Genomic DNA, 18260 nt, shown 5'->3' on the forward strand with positions numbered 1-18260 from the left:
CATAAAAGGCTTCAAGGAGTTGGCTGGAGACACACATGGAGAGTGTCCCGTTTACATACTTCTGTATCTCTAAAAAAGTCTGGTTTCTTTAAATATAGACTTGCCCGATTTTGAAAAATAAACACGGGGGCAGCTAGGTGGCGCAGTGGATAGAGCACCAGCCCTGGAGTCAGGAGTACCTGAGTTCAAATCTGGCCTCAGACACTTAACACTTACTAGCTGTGTGACCCTGGGCAAGTCACTTAACCCCAAATGCCTCACTAAAAAAAAAAAGAAAAATAAACACGGTAGTTTGGGTGGAAGGGCGATGCTGGTACTCTACTAAAAGACTGAAATGAATCCAAAGCCAGAATTGAGGCTAGACCTAAGGCTAAGAGATGGTGGGTAACTCATTTAGTTGTTTTGCTTCGATGCTACTCACCACCGTGTTAATCCAGCTTCTATGCCCACCCGGAAATTCCACCAAACACTTGTGAAATGTAAAACAAAGCAAGTAGACCTGCCTATATAGCAAAAAGGTTTTGGAAATACCATACTGAACCCAACTAAGTCCACCCTCTTGTTTTTCCTGCTGAAAACTTGGGCTTTGCTCATGTCAAAACTCCAGTATTCTCTAATGTCAGTGATATTCTCTTAAGTTAGTAACTGACTAATAAGCAGAGTTGGGCTATTACTTGTTTGATCTAAGACAACCTCCCCAGTTAAGAAGAGATAGTCCTGGGCAACTAGGTGGTGCCTGCCCTGGATTCAGGAGAACTTGAGTTCAAATCCTACTTCAGACACTTGACACTTACTAGCTGTGTGACCCTGGACAAGTCACTTAACCCTCATTGCCCCATAAAAGAAGAGATAGTCCTACAAAACAAAAATAGGTTGACTTTTGTCTGTGTATATTTTCGAAGGCTGAACTTCATGTCTGAGAAAAAGTCGATATCGGGGGTGGAGGAGGAAGAAAAATGAAAGAGAATAAAAAAGGGAAGGCTATTTTGAATATAGCAAAATAATTTTAGATCCATCAAAATGCATGTGCAGAATACAAAGGAATATATGATGCATATAAATCTGTGGAAGTTCAATTTTAAAGGGTGGAAGGTATTTGTATATAGTCAGAGCTCTCAGTCTATTATAGGTAGAAAGTTTGGTCTAGGTTGCTCCATTGAAGATCGCTGTGTTTTCCCATTTTTTCCTCGTTCTGTCTTTGGGGTCAGACCCCTGCTTTACTAATCCTATTACCACACAGTTCTCTTGAGTCCTTATCAGGCTGCTTCAGCCTGTATATGTTATGAAGACTGGCAGGCAGAACAGTGTCATCTTCTCCCTGTCTGGTATCAGAGGACAGCAGGGTTGTGCCCAGTGACAGCCGCTGAGACTCAGGCAAGACCTTGATGAGGAACTTCAAAAAAGAAACAACAGGTAACAATAATTTCATCCTGTCATGTGGTTTGTGTCTGTAGCAGGAAAAGTTGCAAAGGAAAGAAAGTGAAAATTGGGAAACATGAGAAGGCTATTTCCATGATGCGAGAACTTCATTTTGATCCCCCTAGATCAGGGGTTAACCTTAACCTTTACTGGGTCATGGATGCCTTTTAAAGACAGATGAAACCTATGGCCCTCTTCTCAGAATAATGTTTTAAATGAATAAAATAAAATACATAAAATTATAAAATAAATCAATTATGACAGGTGTTTCAAAACTATCAAAGATAAAGACTCCACTAAGATTTTTGGGACTCCCTGTATTAAAATACGGGTATCAAATTTTGTTTCAAATTTTTTTTTCAGAAATCCAAGGATAAGAACTCCTGCCTAGATTTAATTACCATTAGTTTCAGAACCCTAATGCTAAACTCTAGCTCATCCAAAATCAGATACTTATAGCCTCTTTAGCCGAAACTTCTGGAGTTTTATAAAATACCACATTTGTATTGTGATGTTCACTTCAGCAAAATGCTCTTAGCTTACGTGACTTTTCTACTGTCTGAACTTCAAGTTGGCTCATTCAAGTAAAGTGGAAAATAGGTTAGAAAGCAGAGTCAGAGGAAGAGAAATACAATGTCTCTCTGCCTTTTTTTTCTTCTTATAGACATTCAAACTATTCACATGGCCCCTGATGTAAAAGGAGGCCTAGGAAAAGAGAAGCTCTTTGTTTTTTTTTTTTTCCAGGGTCTGATTTGTATGTAAGGACAGGAAATGGGTTCACTTTCTGGAAAATATGTTTTGGGGACCTGAGTTAAATTTGTCACTTCTCTGTGGACAAATGATCAGGGAATAGGCCCTCACCTATAAAAGAAAGGAGCATGAGGGTGTCACTTATAACTAATACCCTCCCAAGTCCTTTGTTATTGGGGCTATGAGAGGGAACCCCCAATCTGTTGGATCACAGTGGAGCAATATACTCTGGCCACTTTCCATGGACAATGTGCTCCCTCTCTGAAGCTCTACTCAAGTACAAGGCCTAGTTTGTACTAAATTTTGTTCATCTTAGCTATACCAGATTTTTACCTATTCCAGATCTTACACTGCCTTCCAAAGGGACAGGACTCCATTCTTGGTATTTGGAAATGCCATTGTCCTTGAGGAAAAGAAGAGAAGTTTTCAAATGAGATTATTTCATGGGAAATAATAAATAAATAATAAAGGAAATCTTACAGAATTTGAGAACTATAAATGGAAGTCTCAAAAACTTCTGTCTTATTTTAAGGGTAAAAACCCTAGCCTATGATTCCCTTTAGTTCCCTATGCCTTCCTCCTTTCATTTTTCTTAGCAAGAGCATCTTCTAACTGATTCATTTGCTTTCTTCTTAATTTTCGACTTCTGGTTTATCTGCTAAGCTGTCTGGCTCTCTCCTTAAGCTGTTTTTGATGTTTTCCTATGTCTGCTGTTGGCTCATTCAGATGTGATGCCAGGGATAGCTGGGAATCTCAGCAACATTATTGTGATGTTCACTCTGACAAAGTAAGGGTTATTGGCTAAGTCATTGGTGAATAGTACTTTCTAGCCAGGCCTCATGAATGACTTGCAGTGTTAGCATGGTATTAAAAGTAATTGTTTGCCTTTATAGAATCTGGCATTTCACTTGGTGTAGCCACAACCTCTCTGTCCCGTTTGTCCAAACTGTTTTTGCAGGAGACCATTTCTGTGATATTAGGGAACAAGACAGCTGCTAAGATGGAGAGACTCCAGGTTGACATGGAAACACATTATGCTGAGGTGGTTATAGAAGTGGGAAGCATCACTTTGGGGGAGGAGTATAGGAAGAACATGACCGACAGTCATCTGAAGAGGACACAGAATTCTAGAATCATCCAAGCCATATGTGCACTGTTAAATTCAGGCGGGGGAATCATCAAAGCTAAGATTGATAACAGAAGCTACAATTACTGCTGTGATGGGTTAGGTCAAGATTTGGAAACGTCCTTCCAAAAGCTTCTACCCTTGGCTTCACAGGAATTCCTTGACTACATGCAACAAGACCACAATCTTTTCATTTTTGTAAAGCCCTGGATGAAGGCTGCTGGCCCCCAGTTACGAATCTGTAGTTTGTCCTCAAATATATTCCAAAGAGATGTAACTTGCACTGTCAACCTGACTGCCAATAGGGCATTAGAACTTCTAAAGGAGAAACAATCTAAAATCCAAAGAAGAAGGGAAAATCTTCCAATGTGGAATCCCAAGAAAGTTATTGTGAGCAAAGTTCAAGAAGAGGAAGACATAAGGTTGTCTGCCTCAGAATTTTTTAAAAAGGACCGGCTTTTGTACAAGGAGAAACTCAACTTTACTGAGTCGATTCACGTTGAATTAAAAAGGTTCACAACCAAGAAGATCGTCCCTAGGATAAAAGATGTGTTGCCCCGTTATGTTTCTGCATTTGCAAATACCAAAGGAGGATACTTAATAATTGGAGTGGATAATAAGACCAATGAAGTATTTGGATGCAAAAGAGACAAGGTGGACCCTCTCAGGCTAGAAAAGGAGATAGAAAGCTGCATAAGAAAACTGCCCATCTTCCACTTTTGCTCTGTGAAACCAAACATAAATTTCACAACCAAAATCATCGATGTATATGATAACAATACCCTATATGGTTATGCCTGTGTGATCAAAGTAGAGCCCGTCTGCTGTGTTGTCTTTGCAGAAGCCCCAGATTCCTGGATCATGAGAGAGAACTTTGTTGAAAGACTGAAGGCTGAGGAATGGGTGTCCAGGTTAATGGATATTCACCCAGGTAAAAGGGAGGGAAAAACTGGAGTCCTTGCCCAATCCCTACCAGAAGAAAACCTACTTCCTAGTGTTCTTCTATGGGCATTTGGGTCCAAGTTCTATTTCTAGCTTCCTCTTTTAGACCTGTAGGCCTACATTCAGAGTTCAGATCTTTCTGGACCAATAGAAGTATCTATTTCAATAATACTTGGAGAGCTGAGGTAGATTCTAGCATCTCCCTTCCTTCTCATCTTCGGTGCTACCATTCTAATACAGGGTCTTATTATCACTGACTGGTCTGGGCTATTGAAGGAAAAGAGCAATATTTTGGAGCCAGAGGAGCAGGGTTCACATCCCAACTTTACTACTTATTATTTGTGTGACTTTGGGCAAGTCACTCAACATCATCTATAAAATGAAGAGGTTGAATTAAATGGTCTCTGAGGTCTCTCCCAGCTCTAAAGCTTTGAATCCTGTGCTCTTTTGATTCTATTGCATAATCTCCTAACAGAGCTCTCTGTCTCCAACATCTCTGTCTCTCTCATCTATTCTTCATACTACTTCCAGATTAATTTTCATTACGCACCTATTCCTCTCCTCAAAAGCCTTCAATAGCCTTCTTTTACCTGTGGGAAAAAAGTCCCAACCCCATATCCTGGCATTCTTCTTACCCGTCCAGCCTTATCTCATATCCCCATCCAGATACACTGTGCTTAAACCATACTATCCCTTATGCAGATCCAGTGCTTTCTGACCTTGCTCAATTGCTTCCATTACCTAGAATGACTATCCTGCCCCCATCATTGCTTTTTGAAATCCTATTCATCCTGCAAGATCCAGCTCAGTTACCAGCTCCTTTAGCTAGCCTTCCCTCTCCTCCCATCTCCAATTCAGCAGGACTTTGTAATTCTCAATCATTATAATGATTTTGATATTATATTACATTGCATAATCATGTATGTGTCATATCACCTCCCTCCAACTATATTGAAAGCTCTGAGAAGGCTTAGGCATTGTCTTATTTTTATCTCCCCCAGTGACTACTGAGGTCTCCGCTTGTAGAAGACATTTCTCAAAAAGTTGTTTGATGAATAAATGAATGGGTGAATGCATCTCATTATCAATAAATTTGGGGAAAGGTAGTACTTTTCTTTTTTTTTTTTTTTTGGCAGGGCAGTGAAGGTTAAGTGACTTGCTTAGGGTCACACAGTTAGTGTGAAGTGTCTGAGGTCAGATTTGAACTCAGGTCCTCCTGAATCCAGGGCTACTGTTTTATCCACTGTGCCACCTAGTTGCCCCAAAGGTGGTATTTTTTTAAATGCCTTTTTTCTTTTCTTTCTTTCTTTCTTTCTTTCTTTCTTTCTTTCTTTTTTTTTTTTTTTACAAATTAATGTCCCCACTCTTCAGGCAAAATATTTTATTAATAGTCTCCATCTTCCCACCAAATATTTTGTATAAATTCCATAAAATCAAATCTCATTAGCTTCCTCTGAGGGGAAAACATATGTATGTCTTTTGCATTCATGCTTCTTCAGAAAGGCTTCAGTGTTCAAATGACTCGATTTTCTCATCCATGTGGGGATTTCCAAAAGCTACCCCTCCCTTCTGCTGATTGATGCTTGAAATTCCACAGTTGTAGAGCCAAACTATGGGCTAAGTTTGTTTGTTTGTTTGTTTTTCTCCCATTCAGGTCAGCTCCAAAATATTGAGTGCCTACTCTTTATTTGGGTAGCTAGGTGGTTGGAGAGCCAGGCCTGAAAACCTGAGTTCAAATGTGGGCCCATCCTAGCTGTGTGGCCCCGGGCAAGTCACCTAACTCTTTTTGCCTCAGTTTCCTCATCTGTCAAATGAAATGGAGAGGGAAATGGCAAGCTACTCCAGTATCTTTGCCAAGAAAACCCCAAATGGGGGCAGCTAGGCGGCACAGTGAATAGAACACCAGCCCTGGATTCAGGAGGATCTGAGTTCAAATCTGGCCTCAGACACTTAACACTTACTAGCTGTGTGACCCTGGGCAAGTCACTTAACCCCAATTACCTCACCAAAAAAAAAAAACCCACCCAAATGGTGTCATGAAGAATCAGATATGACTGAAAAACAACAACTCTTTGTTTCCCAATAGTCCCCTTAAGTGCTATAAGAGATGAAAAAAAAAATTTTTTTTGAGTAAGTTTACAATTCCTGCCCTCAAGAAGTTGTTATTGTTATGGAGGGAAGAGAAGAAGGGAAAATAAGACACCAACAAGAATGTTAATCATAGAAGAAACCTTAGAGGCCAACTAGTTCAACCTCTTCATTTTACATATGGGGAAACTGAGGTTAAGTGACTTACCCAAGGTCAGACAGATGGTTGTTGTTCAGTCATTTCAGTTGTATACAACTCATCACAATCTCATTGGGGTTTTCTTGGCACAGATCAACTGGAGTGGTTTGCCCTTTCCTTCTCTAGCTCATTTGACAGAGGAGGAAACTAAGGCAAACAGGGTTAAGTGATTAGCCCAGGGTCACACAGCTAGTAAGTATCTGAGGCCAGGTTTGAATTCAGGTCTTCCTGGGGTTTCAACCCTGGTCCTCTGACTTTCCCAAGCTCACATAGGGTTAATGGTGGAGGTATTCAAGGTGCTAAAAGCCTTCCTCTACATTTTATGATCATGGCTATAGGCCAATCCTCTGGCTGCCTATGTTTCATGCTCTGTTTTTACTGAGCATGAGCACTTTCCTGATCATAAACATTTTCAGTGATTTTTGAGTAGGGCTTTAAGCCATTGCAGTTTCTCATTAGAGCATCAATTCTGAAAATAATTCTGGAAATGAGTAACTGTTTACATCAAAAGAGTATTTGTGTATGAAAGAAAAAAAAAATTAGTCAAATCATCATTGCTTTGAGGCACAAGTCCTCCCATTCTAGATATGTCCAGAGAATTTAAAGGCCACAATTTGAAGTTTATTTTGGACCTGCAGCATCTAAATATTATTTGTTAGATTTCAGGACATATAGTCCCCCTTTCTACCAGGATCACCCCCAAAAAGCCCTATTAACTAAGATGAATTCCATTTGAGTTCAAATGAACTATACTTATTATTATTTTTTGAGAATTTTGCAAGACCTCTTGAAGATACCAAAACCAGGGTTGGTTGAAGTTATACTAAAATAGAGTGGTTCAGTGATAAATATGTATTCATTCAGCAAATATCTGCTTAGCCCTCATTATCAGCAATGTCCAAAGTTAAGAAATTGGGTGGGGTGAGTCAAGAATATATAAACCGGGGTAGTTAGATGGCACAGTGGTTAAAGCACCGGCCCTGGATTCAGGAGTACCTGAGTTCAAGTCTGGCCTCAGACACTTGACATTTACTAGCTGTGTGACCCTGGGCAAGTCACTTAACCCTCATTGCCCTGGAAAAAAAAAAAAAGAATATATAAACCGTAATCTCTGCCTTAGAGGAGTAGGGAAGATAAGACCTATACAAGAAGAAATGGAATAAAAATTACAATATAATTACATAAGGAAAAGGACGAAGTATTTTGAGATAATATTAGGGAAAGATATCAGGACAGGAAGAGTATACAGCTGCTCATGTGGTATGCTTTGCGAGGTTGTGGCAAATATATCCTACCCCTAAAAGATATAGCTTCCCTCTGCTTATTGATGCTATGAATTCCACAATTGTAGAACCAAACTTAGGTCTCATTTTTTTTTCCTCCCATTTAGTTCAGCTCAATAAATAATGAATGCCTTATCTTTTGTTAAGTAAAATGCCTTTAGGTTATATAAGAGATACAAACGCAAGTAAGATTACAATTCCTTGCCTTAAAGAATTGATAATCTTAGTGTGGCTGGAGTGGCAGATAAGAGACTAATAAAATCATAACCTAAGGTAGTATGTGATAAGTATTACTAGGAAGGTTATGGTAACATGCAAACATCCTGGGGAGGGGTTAATGTATTAACCCTTACTACTCTTTTATAGTTCAGTATGACTGATCTTAGAAAACTCAAGTCCCAGAGCAAGGGGGACCGCAGAGGTTATTTGGCCTGACTACATACCTGAATAGGAATCTCCTCCACAGCATGGTCAATAGGTGGTCATCCTTGCAGAGTCCCAATGATGGAGAACTCACTATCTGGCAGTGCAACCCATTCTACTCTTGGATCATTCTAGTTGTTAGGAAGTCTGTCCCTCCACAGGACCAAAATCTGCTCCCCCAAATCTACTGCTAACTCTGCCTTCTGAAACCAAGCAAAACAAAGCTATGCCCTCTTGGGTATGACAATGCTATAAGTGACTTGCCCAAAGAAGAGGTAGAGACAGAATCTGAACTCGGCTCCTTTGACCCTGCACCCAGCATTCTTTTCTCTTTGCCATATCTCTACAGCCCTGGGAGAAGTCCCAAACTTCTTGGCAGCTACAGAGCAGACTGAAGGAAAAGAAGGGCTGATACAATATGCAGAGGAGCTCAGAATGTAACAAGGTTAGGTTTTCCAACAGTGAAAGGAAAAATAAAGAGCATTTGGTTCTGAAGTAATTTTACATTGATCTGTCAAGCTCATTCCAGTTCAGCTCAGGACGATGACCAGTCAGTGACTGACCCGCTCAGCAGATTGGCATGTTCAGAACAAGCCCGGCTACATAAGACGACCCTGCAGCAAAGTTTGCTTTCAGGTATTCACTTTTGGTTTCATTTGGGGGGCTGTCTGGTTTCTACCTTAGGAGAAGGGGAAAGGAGCAGATAAACAGCTTGTCCTAACCTTTCCTCTTGGAGAAAGGCAAACATGGGATTTAACATTCACAGCAGGGATCAGGGGGACAACACCTCCCTTGCCAAACAAGGGTACCTCCCATGTAGCAGGACATGCTCCCTCAGTCCTTGCTGAGGGACCTCCACCTTTAGTGTCCAGGGTCAGATCATGCCTCCACGTACATGCTGCAGCCTGATCTCATCCTCAAGTCTTAATGATCCTCTCAAGCTCAGTTAACCTGAGTTAACAAACTGACAAGGCTTCCCTGATTTGCACTGAATGGAAAGCCAAATCACCTCAGCAAAGCATCTTTGCTTTGTGATTTCAGGTTCTAGAAAATTATGAAAGCCATTCTTTAAAGTCTTTCTAGCAGGACAGATTGCCCTTCCCCTCCCCCCACGTTTTTTTTTTTTAGTGAGGCAATTGGGGTTAAGTGACTTGCCCAGGGTCACACAGCTAGTAAGTATTAAGTGTCTGAGGCTGGATTTGAACTCAGGTCCTTCTGAGTCCAGGGCTGGTGCTTTATCCATTGTGCCACCTAGCTGCCCCCTCATTGCTTTTTTAACTCTGCAGTTTCCTCTCATCCTCTGTGAGAGCCCTCATCATCAGTTTCTATGTACATTCAGAAATTTCTTTCTTACCAGGAATTTTAGAAGGGCCCACACATTCAGCTAATTTATAGGAAATAGACAAAGCTTAGTCTGTCTCCTCATATTATTGAGCAAACATATCATCTTTTCCCAAACATACAGTATATAGGGATTATATAATGATTCTTGTAGTATAGGAGTTCCTAACATTTTGTTGTTGTTGTTGTTGTTGTTGTTAAACTCCTATACTACAAGAATCCCTATATAATCCCTATATACTGTATGTCAGCAAGGTATGCCTGTATAAACATGATTCTAGATTGCACAGGTTTGGGATGACAGAACAGCATTATTATATTTTGGAGAGCATCACCTCCAAGAACTATACCATAAGCAGTGTTTTCTCTATGTGCACCAGATAATCCTGTAGTTTTGTGGCTAAAAAGAATTCCATTTCAGAGATGTTGTAAAACATAAACAAATGATGTTTTGGATACATTCTGAAGGGAGAATAAGCAGAATTGCTACTAACCCAACAATTACTTATTCTGCATGCTTCAATCTGTAAAACATTGAGGTTAAAATACAGTGAATGATCTTGTAACTTAAAAAAAGAAAAAGAGGGGGCGGCTAGGTGGCACAGTGGATAGAGCACCAGCCCTGGATTCAGGAGTACCTGAGTTCAAATCTGGCCTCAGACACTTGACACTTACTAGCTATGTGACCCTGGGCAAGTCACTTAACCCCCATTGCCCTGCAAAAAAAAAAAAGGCAAAACAAACAAACAAAACCACACACACACACAAAAACAAAAAAAAAGAAAAGTTCAGATGTACACTTTCCTTCTGGAGCATCATAATGCTTTGTAACATATTTCAATTCTTTGAATTTGCAGTGACCCGACAGGAGATAGGATTCAAGCCGGAATCCCTCTGCAAGGAGCTGTTCTCAGAGCACAATGGTTTGGAGAAGCTGATGAAGGAGAAGACCCGTCACTTTTCTCTGGGGATCCTGATATTTTCAAGGAGCTGGGCTAGTGACATTGGCTTAAGGAAGGATGATAGAGTTCTGTGTGATGCTCTCCTTATTGCAGTTAACAGTCCCCCAATACTTTATACAATAGTCAGAGGACCCAATAAGATGGATGGGCTTGAATATTCCAGACTCACTGCTCTCCAGCTAAAGCAGAAGCTTGCCAATGTGGGGCATTACCCTGGAAAAGTGGGCATCATTCCCCAGCTGTTGCACCTGCCTGGCCCTCAGAGTGAGATTATCCAAGTACAGTACCCCCAATCCTACATTCTTGCTACAGAATATGAATTGGAAGACTTGCTGCAATCACTTGTAGTAGTCCTGCTATGTTTTATCTCTCTTTTAAGTGACCAGCTTGGGTGTCAATTTTTGAACCACCTTGCATCTGACCAATCTAAGCAGCTTTCACAAAGTCTCCAGGAAACCAGGGAGTTATTTATCCTTTGCTTACCAGGAACCCGGAAAACCGCCATGGTCATCAAAATCTTGGAAGAGATCAGGAATGTGTTTCACTGTGAAGCAAAAGAAATTCTCTACCTTTGTGAAAATGACCCCCTGAGAGAATTTGTAAGGTAGGAGTTTCCTGGGTAATTTCAAACTACAGCCAACTAAAAGCAGAGTTCAGTCACTCTTTGCAGACAACCCTTACAATTGTTAACTAAATGCTTCCCACTAAATTTAATTTCCACTTTTTTCTATGTCTTGACAGAGCTTCTGGGTAAGTTGAGAAGTCCAAAGTAACATATTCCTTTTCTAAATAGTCAGCTAACTGATGGAGATAGGTACCTAGTTAAAAAGACTTCAGGTTCTTATACTCTTTATTATCCATTAAAGTCAGCACACATAATTTGACTGTTTTCAGAAATGGCTAATTAAGTTACTGATTTATTTTGTCAGAATCTAAAGCAGAAGTTCTTAACCTTGTTTGTGTGAGAGAGCCTTTTGTCAATCTGATGAAATTTTCCAGGAAATAGGCATATCATATGTTAGCCAGTAGTACTTCATGGCAAAGTGTACTGCTTTTGTTATTGTTAATATTAAACATTAGAGATATGAGGGACTAGATCAAATAAAATTTCATAGAATCATTACATTTTAGCAAAGTAAAGGACTTTACCTATCATCTTTTCCAAAGCAATCATTTTTTCACTCGAAGAAACTGAGATTCAATTTGATTCAGATGATATTTTGGTTTCCAGATTTTCTTCTGATTCAATTGTTTTGGAAATTACCTAGATTTTATTTTGTTTTGAACTGCTTCAAGAGCATATAGGATTTCTTGACAAATGTAAAAACAGAATTTGGCCACAGTTATTTTAAATGAAATTTCTCTTTCTATCTGTTGTTGCTGGACTTCATTGGTAAATATATAGAAATGCTGATGATTTATGTGAGTTTATTTAGATAGAAGACAAGGAGACATATACTGGCTAAAGGTATTTGGTTCCATGGCTCACGGAGCTTATCCAACACAGTGTCCACAAGACAGAAGGTTTCTTATAGATAGCAAAGTTCCCTAGATGCTTCTTTCTCTTTGAGGATGACAATGTTCTAATTACACAAAATCCCAGAAAACTACAAGACTACACGATATCAATGAGAGTAATGATTACTTAAAAGAAATTAGTCTATCCATACAGGAAAAACTAAATGGATGAAAAATGCCGGTTGTTCAGATTAGATATGCAGTTGGATTGGCGGTTTATTGAACTAGAACACAGTATATTTATATAGGAAAAACATCCATATATATGATGAATTGGGCCCAGCATTGAATAGGAGGAAAAATAGGGCTAGATTCCATGTGGGAAATTGCATGGAGCTTTAACAATCTCAATATGCTCCTTAGCTTTTTTTTTTTTACACCAGTATTCAAATAATGATGCCATAGGGTTGTAAATCCCAGAACACCACATTCTCCAAAGGATCAAAGTAGTGGATAACCTGAAGGGCAATGTGGTAGGTGCAGGCTTTCCAAAGATGACCTATACACAGTAAAGGGTATAAGGGATATCACCCAACAATTGTATGATTTGAAATGAAGGTCCACTCATCATAGAGCAAGAGTGAGGGATAACAGATGAACAGTTTGAGTGTTCTTTTTATGGTACCCATGAAATATAAAGACTTAAAGGAATGGCAACAGATCATTGGCTAGATTCTCCATGAAGGATCTATAGGGGGATATAGGTAAAAATTGCATAGGGCAAGAAGGCATGGATGTGTTATAATCTATAGCAAAAGAGAAGAATATCTTCATTGATAATATTATATGTCTCATGGAGTATTGAAGTGCCTGACTACCTTCGCTTCAATTAAAAAAAAAATTAGTACCCATTATGAGTAAGACATAATGCTAGGCACTAAGGATACAAAAAAAAAGAAACAGTAAATAGAACTTGACTTCAGAAAGTTACTTTTGGGGGGAATAAGACAACAATGAAAATAACTTTGATACAAGTTACCATGTGAGACGTTCTTGTGAGAAATCCAAATGGATTAATATGAAGGAGAAATCACTTAAAAACTATTGAGATAAGGAAAGTCTTCATGGAAGAGGTGGTGTCTAAGCTAGGTTTGGAAGGAAGTGAAAAGTTTCAGCAGGCTAAGATGTGGAGGTAGACTGCTCTGGGCAGTAAAGATGGTATATACACAAGGAGAGGGGGCAGGGGGAAGGGCAGGACAAGATTTGGGAAAAGCAAGTAGTCTAGTCTTGCTAAAATACAGAGTACAAAAGAGGAGTTGTAAGTGATAAAGCTAGAAAGTAAGGTTGAAGAGAAATTATAGAAAGCCTTGAATGCCATCCCAAGAATCTCATTTCTTTATTTGGTAAAGACTTGGAAATGTTTCCATCATGTTGGGTCAATCCTATGTGGTACAGCTACAGATTGGGGGGGGGCGGGGCAATGGGGGTTAAGTGACTTGCCCAGGATCACACAGCTAGTAAGTGTCAAGTGTCTGAGGCCAGATTTGAACTCAGGTCCTCCTGAATTCAGGGCTGGTGCTTTATCCACTGTGCCACCTAGCTGGCCCCCCTTTTTTGTGGGGCATTGAGGGTTAAGTGACTTGCCCAGGGTCACACAGCTAGTAAGTGGCAAGTGTCTGAGGTCGGATTTGAACTCAGGTCCTCCTGAATGTAGGGCCAGTGCTTTATCCACTGCGTCACCTAGCTGCCCTTATGGTATAACTATGGAAAGTACGGATAAAAAGAATTGCACAGAATGAGAGGGTATGGATGTACTACAAGGTGTACTGAAATATCCACATGCCAATCAATGGACATTAAGGCATTTTTAAAAAGCAGTGGGAACTGCCAAAAATTTTGTAATAGTTTTGAATGTGCCTTTTGAAGATTGCCATGACAGTGAAGTAAAGAGTCGACTAGAGATGGAGGAGACTAGAGGAAGGGAGAACAGTTAGGTCTATCACAGTAATCCAGGTAATATATAAACAAGTGTCTAATCTACTGTGGATGTTGTGGGAATGGAAAAGAGAAAAAGTAGAATCTATTGGATTTGTCAGCTAATCAGATTTAGGGGATGAGGGATAGAGAAGTTTAGGAAATAATATACTTCAGTTTCAAGCCTGGGTGCCATTCACAAAAGAGATGGAAGTTATGAGATTGGAATGTGTTTTGATCAGGGAAAATGAGTCAATCAATTTTAGACTTGTTAAACTTCAGGTGACTGAAGGACATCTAGATAACCATATCTGGCACACAATATTGGAAATATTTTACAGTAAGGTAGTTCAGGAAAGAGGTCAAAGATGGAGATCTAGACTTGAGAGTAGCCTACATGCACAGCTGATCATTGAAGTCATGGGAGTAGATAAGGTCACCAAAGGAGAGATTGTAAAGAGAGAGAAAAGGACTGGGGACAGAACCTTGGATCAGCACATAAAATGCTTAGAAGTCAAAGAGTATGAGAAATGGAAAAGGTTAGTGAGTTTAGAATATTCTTTCTAGAATTTTGGCAGTAAAAAGGAGAAATAAGATACAATTTGAATGGGATATCAAAGACAGAAATAGGCTATAGCTTAAAAGAGTTTTGTTTTGTAGTGTTTTAGGATAAGGGAAACCTGAGCATGTTTGTAGGTCAAGGCAGAAAGAACAGTAGGGAGATTAAAAGCAAGAGATGTTTGATAGAGCAAGGTGTTGAAGGTAATATAAGGGTATAGAAAAAATACATTGGTTTGGTTTGCAACATAACTCCCCCCAAATGCTTTCTGGCTTTGATTTAGACCAGGATTTAGTAAGTGATGCAATTTCCTTGTAGGTTTAGGTTCATAACTTAATTCAATTAAAGTTTTTGTTAAACAACCAAAGAAACCTTTCCTGGTCCCCCTTTAATGCTGGCACCTTTCCTCTGAGATACCTCTAAGTTATCCTATAAATGCTTTGTTTACACATACTTACTTGATTGTTGTCTCCCTTATTATATTGTGAGCTTCTTGAGGACAGATACCATTTTCCCCTCTTTCTTTGAATCCCCAGCACTTAGCACAGTGTCTGGCAAATAGTATGCACGTGACAAATACTGGTTGACTTGACTGGACCCAAACCAAAGTCAAAAGGAAGCAAAAGTTCCAGGAGATACAAATGTAAATCAAGGAATGTCTATAAAAGAGGGAAACCCCTGGGGTCCAAGGGAGAGAAGGCACTAGGTACAGGAGCCAAGAAGTGTTACAAGTGTTAAAAAGTGTTATAAGGGATAATTGAAGTTCTACAGACATCCACACCATTGCTGATGTCCAAAGACTTCACTATTCCATGTTATGGTACTGATTACAGTCTTAATGATTTCCTTATCAAAATCTTTTTTTATTTCCTTATCAAAAAATCTAATGGAGATTTTATTTTTCTTTATTAAAATTTGCTATATGACACAAACTGACTATGTGACCCTTGACAGGTTCATTTGTCCTCCACCTCTCTAAGACTATAAGTTGTGGATCTGCTTTAGTAGAGGGAGTTCTCTTACCAAGGGTTCCCAATATCAATAAAATCAGAACTCTGGAACCCCAAAAAATGGCTTTATAGGAAAGCTTGATTGGGAGCACATCTCTTCTGCATGTACAAATTTGTATATGTAAAAAGTTGACTAATGGCTATTCTCCATGTATATAGAAAACAGGATTCAAAGAAATGGGCTGTAATCTATTGATCAAGACATATTTATTAAGCACCTACTATGAGCCAAGCACAGTGTTAGGTGCTAAGGATTCAAAGATTAAAAATAAGTTTCTGGGGGTAGCTGGGTGGTGCAGTGGATAGAGTACTAGCTCTGGAGTCAGGAGGACCTGAGTTCAAATCCGGCCTCAGACACCTGACACATATTAGCTGAGCAAGTCACTTAACCCCAATTGCCTCACCCCCCCCAAAAAAAGTTTCTGCTCTCAAAGGGATTTACATTCTAATTTCAGCCTAAATTTAATTTAGATAAAAGGGGCTTGTCAATAAGTATTGTCAAAAGTAAAAATGAGTTGCAATAGAAATGATAAAATCACTTTCCTTAGATTTTCAAATTGCAAGTCAAGCTTGCAGATTTTATTATCTAACCCTGACTTGACCAAGAGAGGAGGGCTTAACATTTTCCCACATTGGTCTGTTATGAAATAGGAACTCTGGCTTAGTTCTTTAACCTACCAAGAAAGAACCTTGTGTAAACTACAGTATGAAGTAATCCCCAAGAAGAAACTAAAGAACTGAGCTTTTAGTTTCTGGCTCAAACAGGTCACTAATGAATAGTATTCCCTTTGTTCATGTGATTGAAACCATACTCTCTGTTTTACTCTCCTAGTCAGCAAAGTACCTGCCAAGCTGAGACTCGGAAAATGTTCATGAGAAGAGAGTTCCCAAAGATTAAACACATAGTAATAGATGAAGCTCAGAATTTCTGCAGTGAAGATGGAGATTGGTACACAAAAGCTAAGAACATCACTCATCCAAAGGATGAGGAGGCTGGAAGGAAGAGCCTTCACCAAGGGATTCTGTGGCTCTTTATAGACTCTTTTCAAGCAAGTCATATGGGAGTCAGTGGCCTTCCACTTCCATCAATGCAATATCCAAGAAAAAAACTCACTCGAGGGATCTATAATGCTCTAGAAATAGCGATATTCATGAAACAAGAAATGAAGAAGATCAAAGAAAACCAACTGGGGCACTTGCCTCCTGAGTCATTGGCATTGTTTAGGGAAGACGTGTATGAGGATGCTATCCACGCTTACGCTTTACCTGGAGTGTGTAAAGAAGAAAGAAATCTGACAGAGGCGGAACTAGCAAATTATGTGGCAAGAAGATGTCAGAGTCTCTTCCAAAATGGCTATTCTCCTAAAGATATTGCTATTTTGTACAGTAGGAGTGAGGACCGAGAACACTATGAGCTTATTCTTCAAACAACAGTGGAATCAATCAGGACCCACAGGATAACAGGGGTTGGATTCAGCAGGGCATCTGATGTCTTGGGTAATGCTATCATTCTAGACAGAATACAGCAGTTTTCAGGTCTGGAGAGAAATATTGTGTTTGGTATCATTCCAGTCTGTTCTGGGCCTGAGGTTCCTCAGAATCTCTTGCTCTGCTTTGCATCCAAAGCTATTAGACACCTATATCTGCTATATGAAAAGAAGGAAGATCTGTGAAAGATATTATAAATTATCCAAACAGCCAGTGTTTTCAGAACTTGGAATTTATTCAAACCTTTGCTAAGTTTATCAAACAGGAGATTGTTATATTCGTTTATTTCTGCGTTTTGTGTGCCTAACCTATTCCACTGATCAACCACTCTTTCTTAGCCAGTGGCAAATAGTTTTGATGGTTGCTGCTTTATAATATAATTTTAGATCTGGTACAGCTAGGCCACCTTCCTTTGCATTTTTTGATATTCTTGACTTTTTGTTCTCCCAGATGAATTTTCTTATTATTTCTTCTAACTCTATGAAATAATTTTTGGTAGTTTGATTGTTATGGCACTGAATAAGTAAATTAATTTAGCAGGAATTGTCATTTTTATTACATTAGCACAGCCTACCCATGATCAATTGATATCTTCCATTTGTTTAGATCTTATTTTGTTTGTGTGGAAAGTATTTTGTAATTGTATTCATATAGTGTTTGTCTGGGCAGGTAAATTCCTAAATATTTTATATTTTATACAGTTGTTTTAAATCTATCACTTGCTGCTATGCTTTGTTTGTCATATATAGAAATGCTAATGATTTATGTGGGTTTATTTTATATCCTGCAACTTGCTAAAGTTGTTGATTGTTTCAAGAAGTTTTTTAGTGGATTTTTTAGGATTCTCTAAGTATACCATCATATCATCCGAAAAGAGTGATAGTTTTGTTTCCTCCTTTATTAATTCTAATTCCTTCAATTTGTTTTCTTCTCTTATTGCCAAGGCTAACATTTCTAGTACAAGATTGAACAATAGTGGCAATAATGGGCATCCTTGTTTCACCCCTGATCTTATTGGGAATGCTTCTAACTTATCGCCATTACATATAATGCTTTCTGATACTTTTAAGAGCAGATAATGTTTATCTTCTTAAGGAAAGCTCCATTTATTTCTGTGCTCTTTGGTGTTTTTAATAGGCATGGGTGCTGTATTTTGTCAAAAGCTTTCTCTGAATCTATTGAGGTAATCATATGATTTTGGTTAGTTTTGTTATTGATATGGTCGATTATGTTTAGTT

General features: G+C 39.1%; 1 protein-coding gene across 1 annotated transcript; it reads left to right on the plus strand.

The window, feature by feature from the left end:
* The first annotated feature begins 3154 nt into the window (after positions 1 to 3154).
* Positions 3155 to 17328, plus strand: LOC122725849 (protein SLFN14-like). Its single transcript, XM_043963194.1, has 4 exons — positions 3155 to 4226; positions 8750 to 8866; positions 10429 to 11137; positions 16367 to 17328. Exons 1-4 carry the CDS (start codon positions 3170 to 3172, stop codon positions 17205 to 17207), a joined length of 2724 nt encoding a protein of 907 aa, XP_043819129.1. The 5' UTR covers positions 3155 to 3169; the 3' UTR covers positions 17208 to 17328.
* The last annotated feature ends 932 nt before the right edge of the window (positions 17329 to 18260 follow it).

The sequence above is a fragment of the Dromiciops gliroides genome, chromosome 4 (assembly GCF_019393635.1).
Source record: "Dromiciops gliroides isolate mDroGli1 chromosome 4, mDroGli1.pri, whole genome shotgun sequence".
Classification (NCBI taxonomy): Eukaryota; Metazoa; Chordata; class Mammalia; order Microbiotheria; family Microbiotheriidae; genus Dromiciops; species Dromiciops gliroides.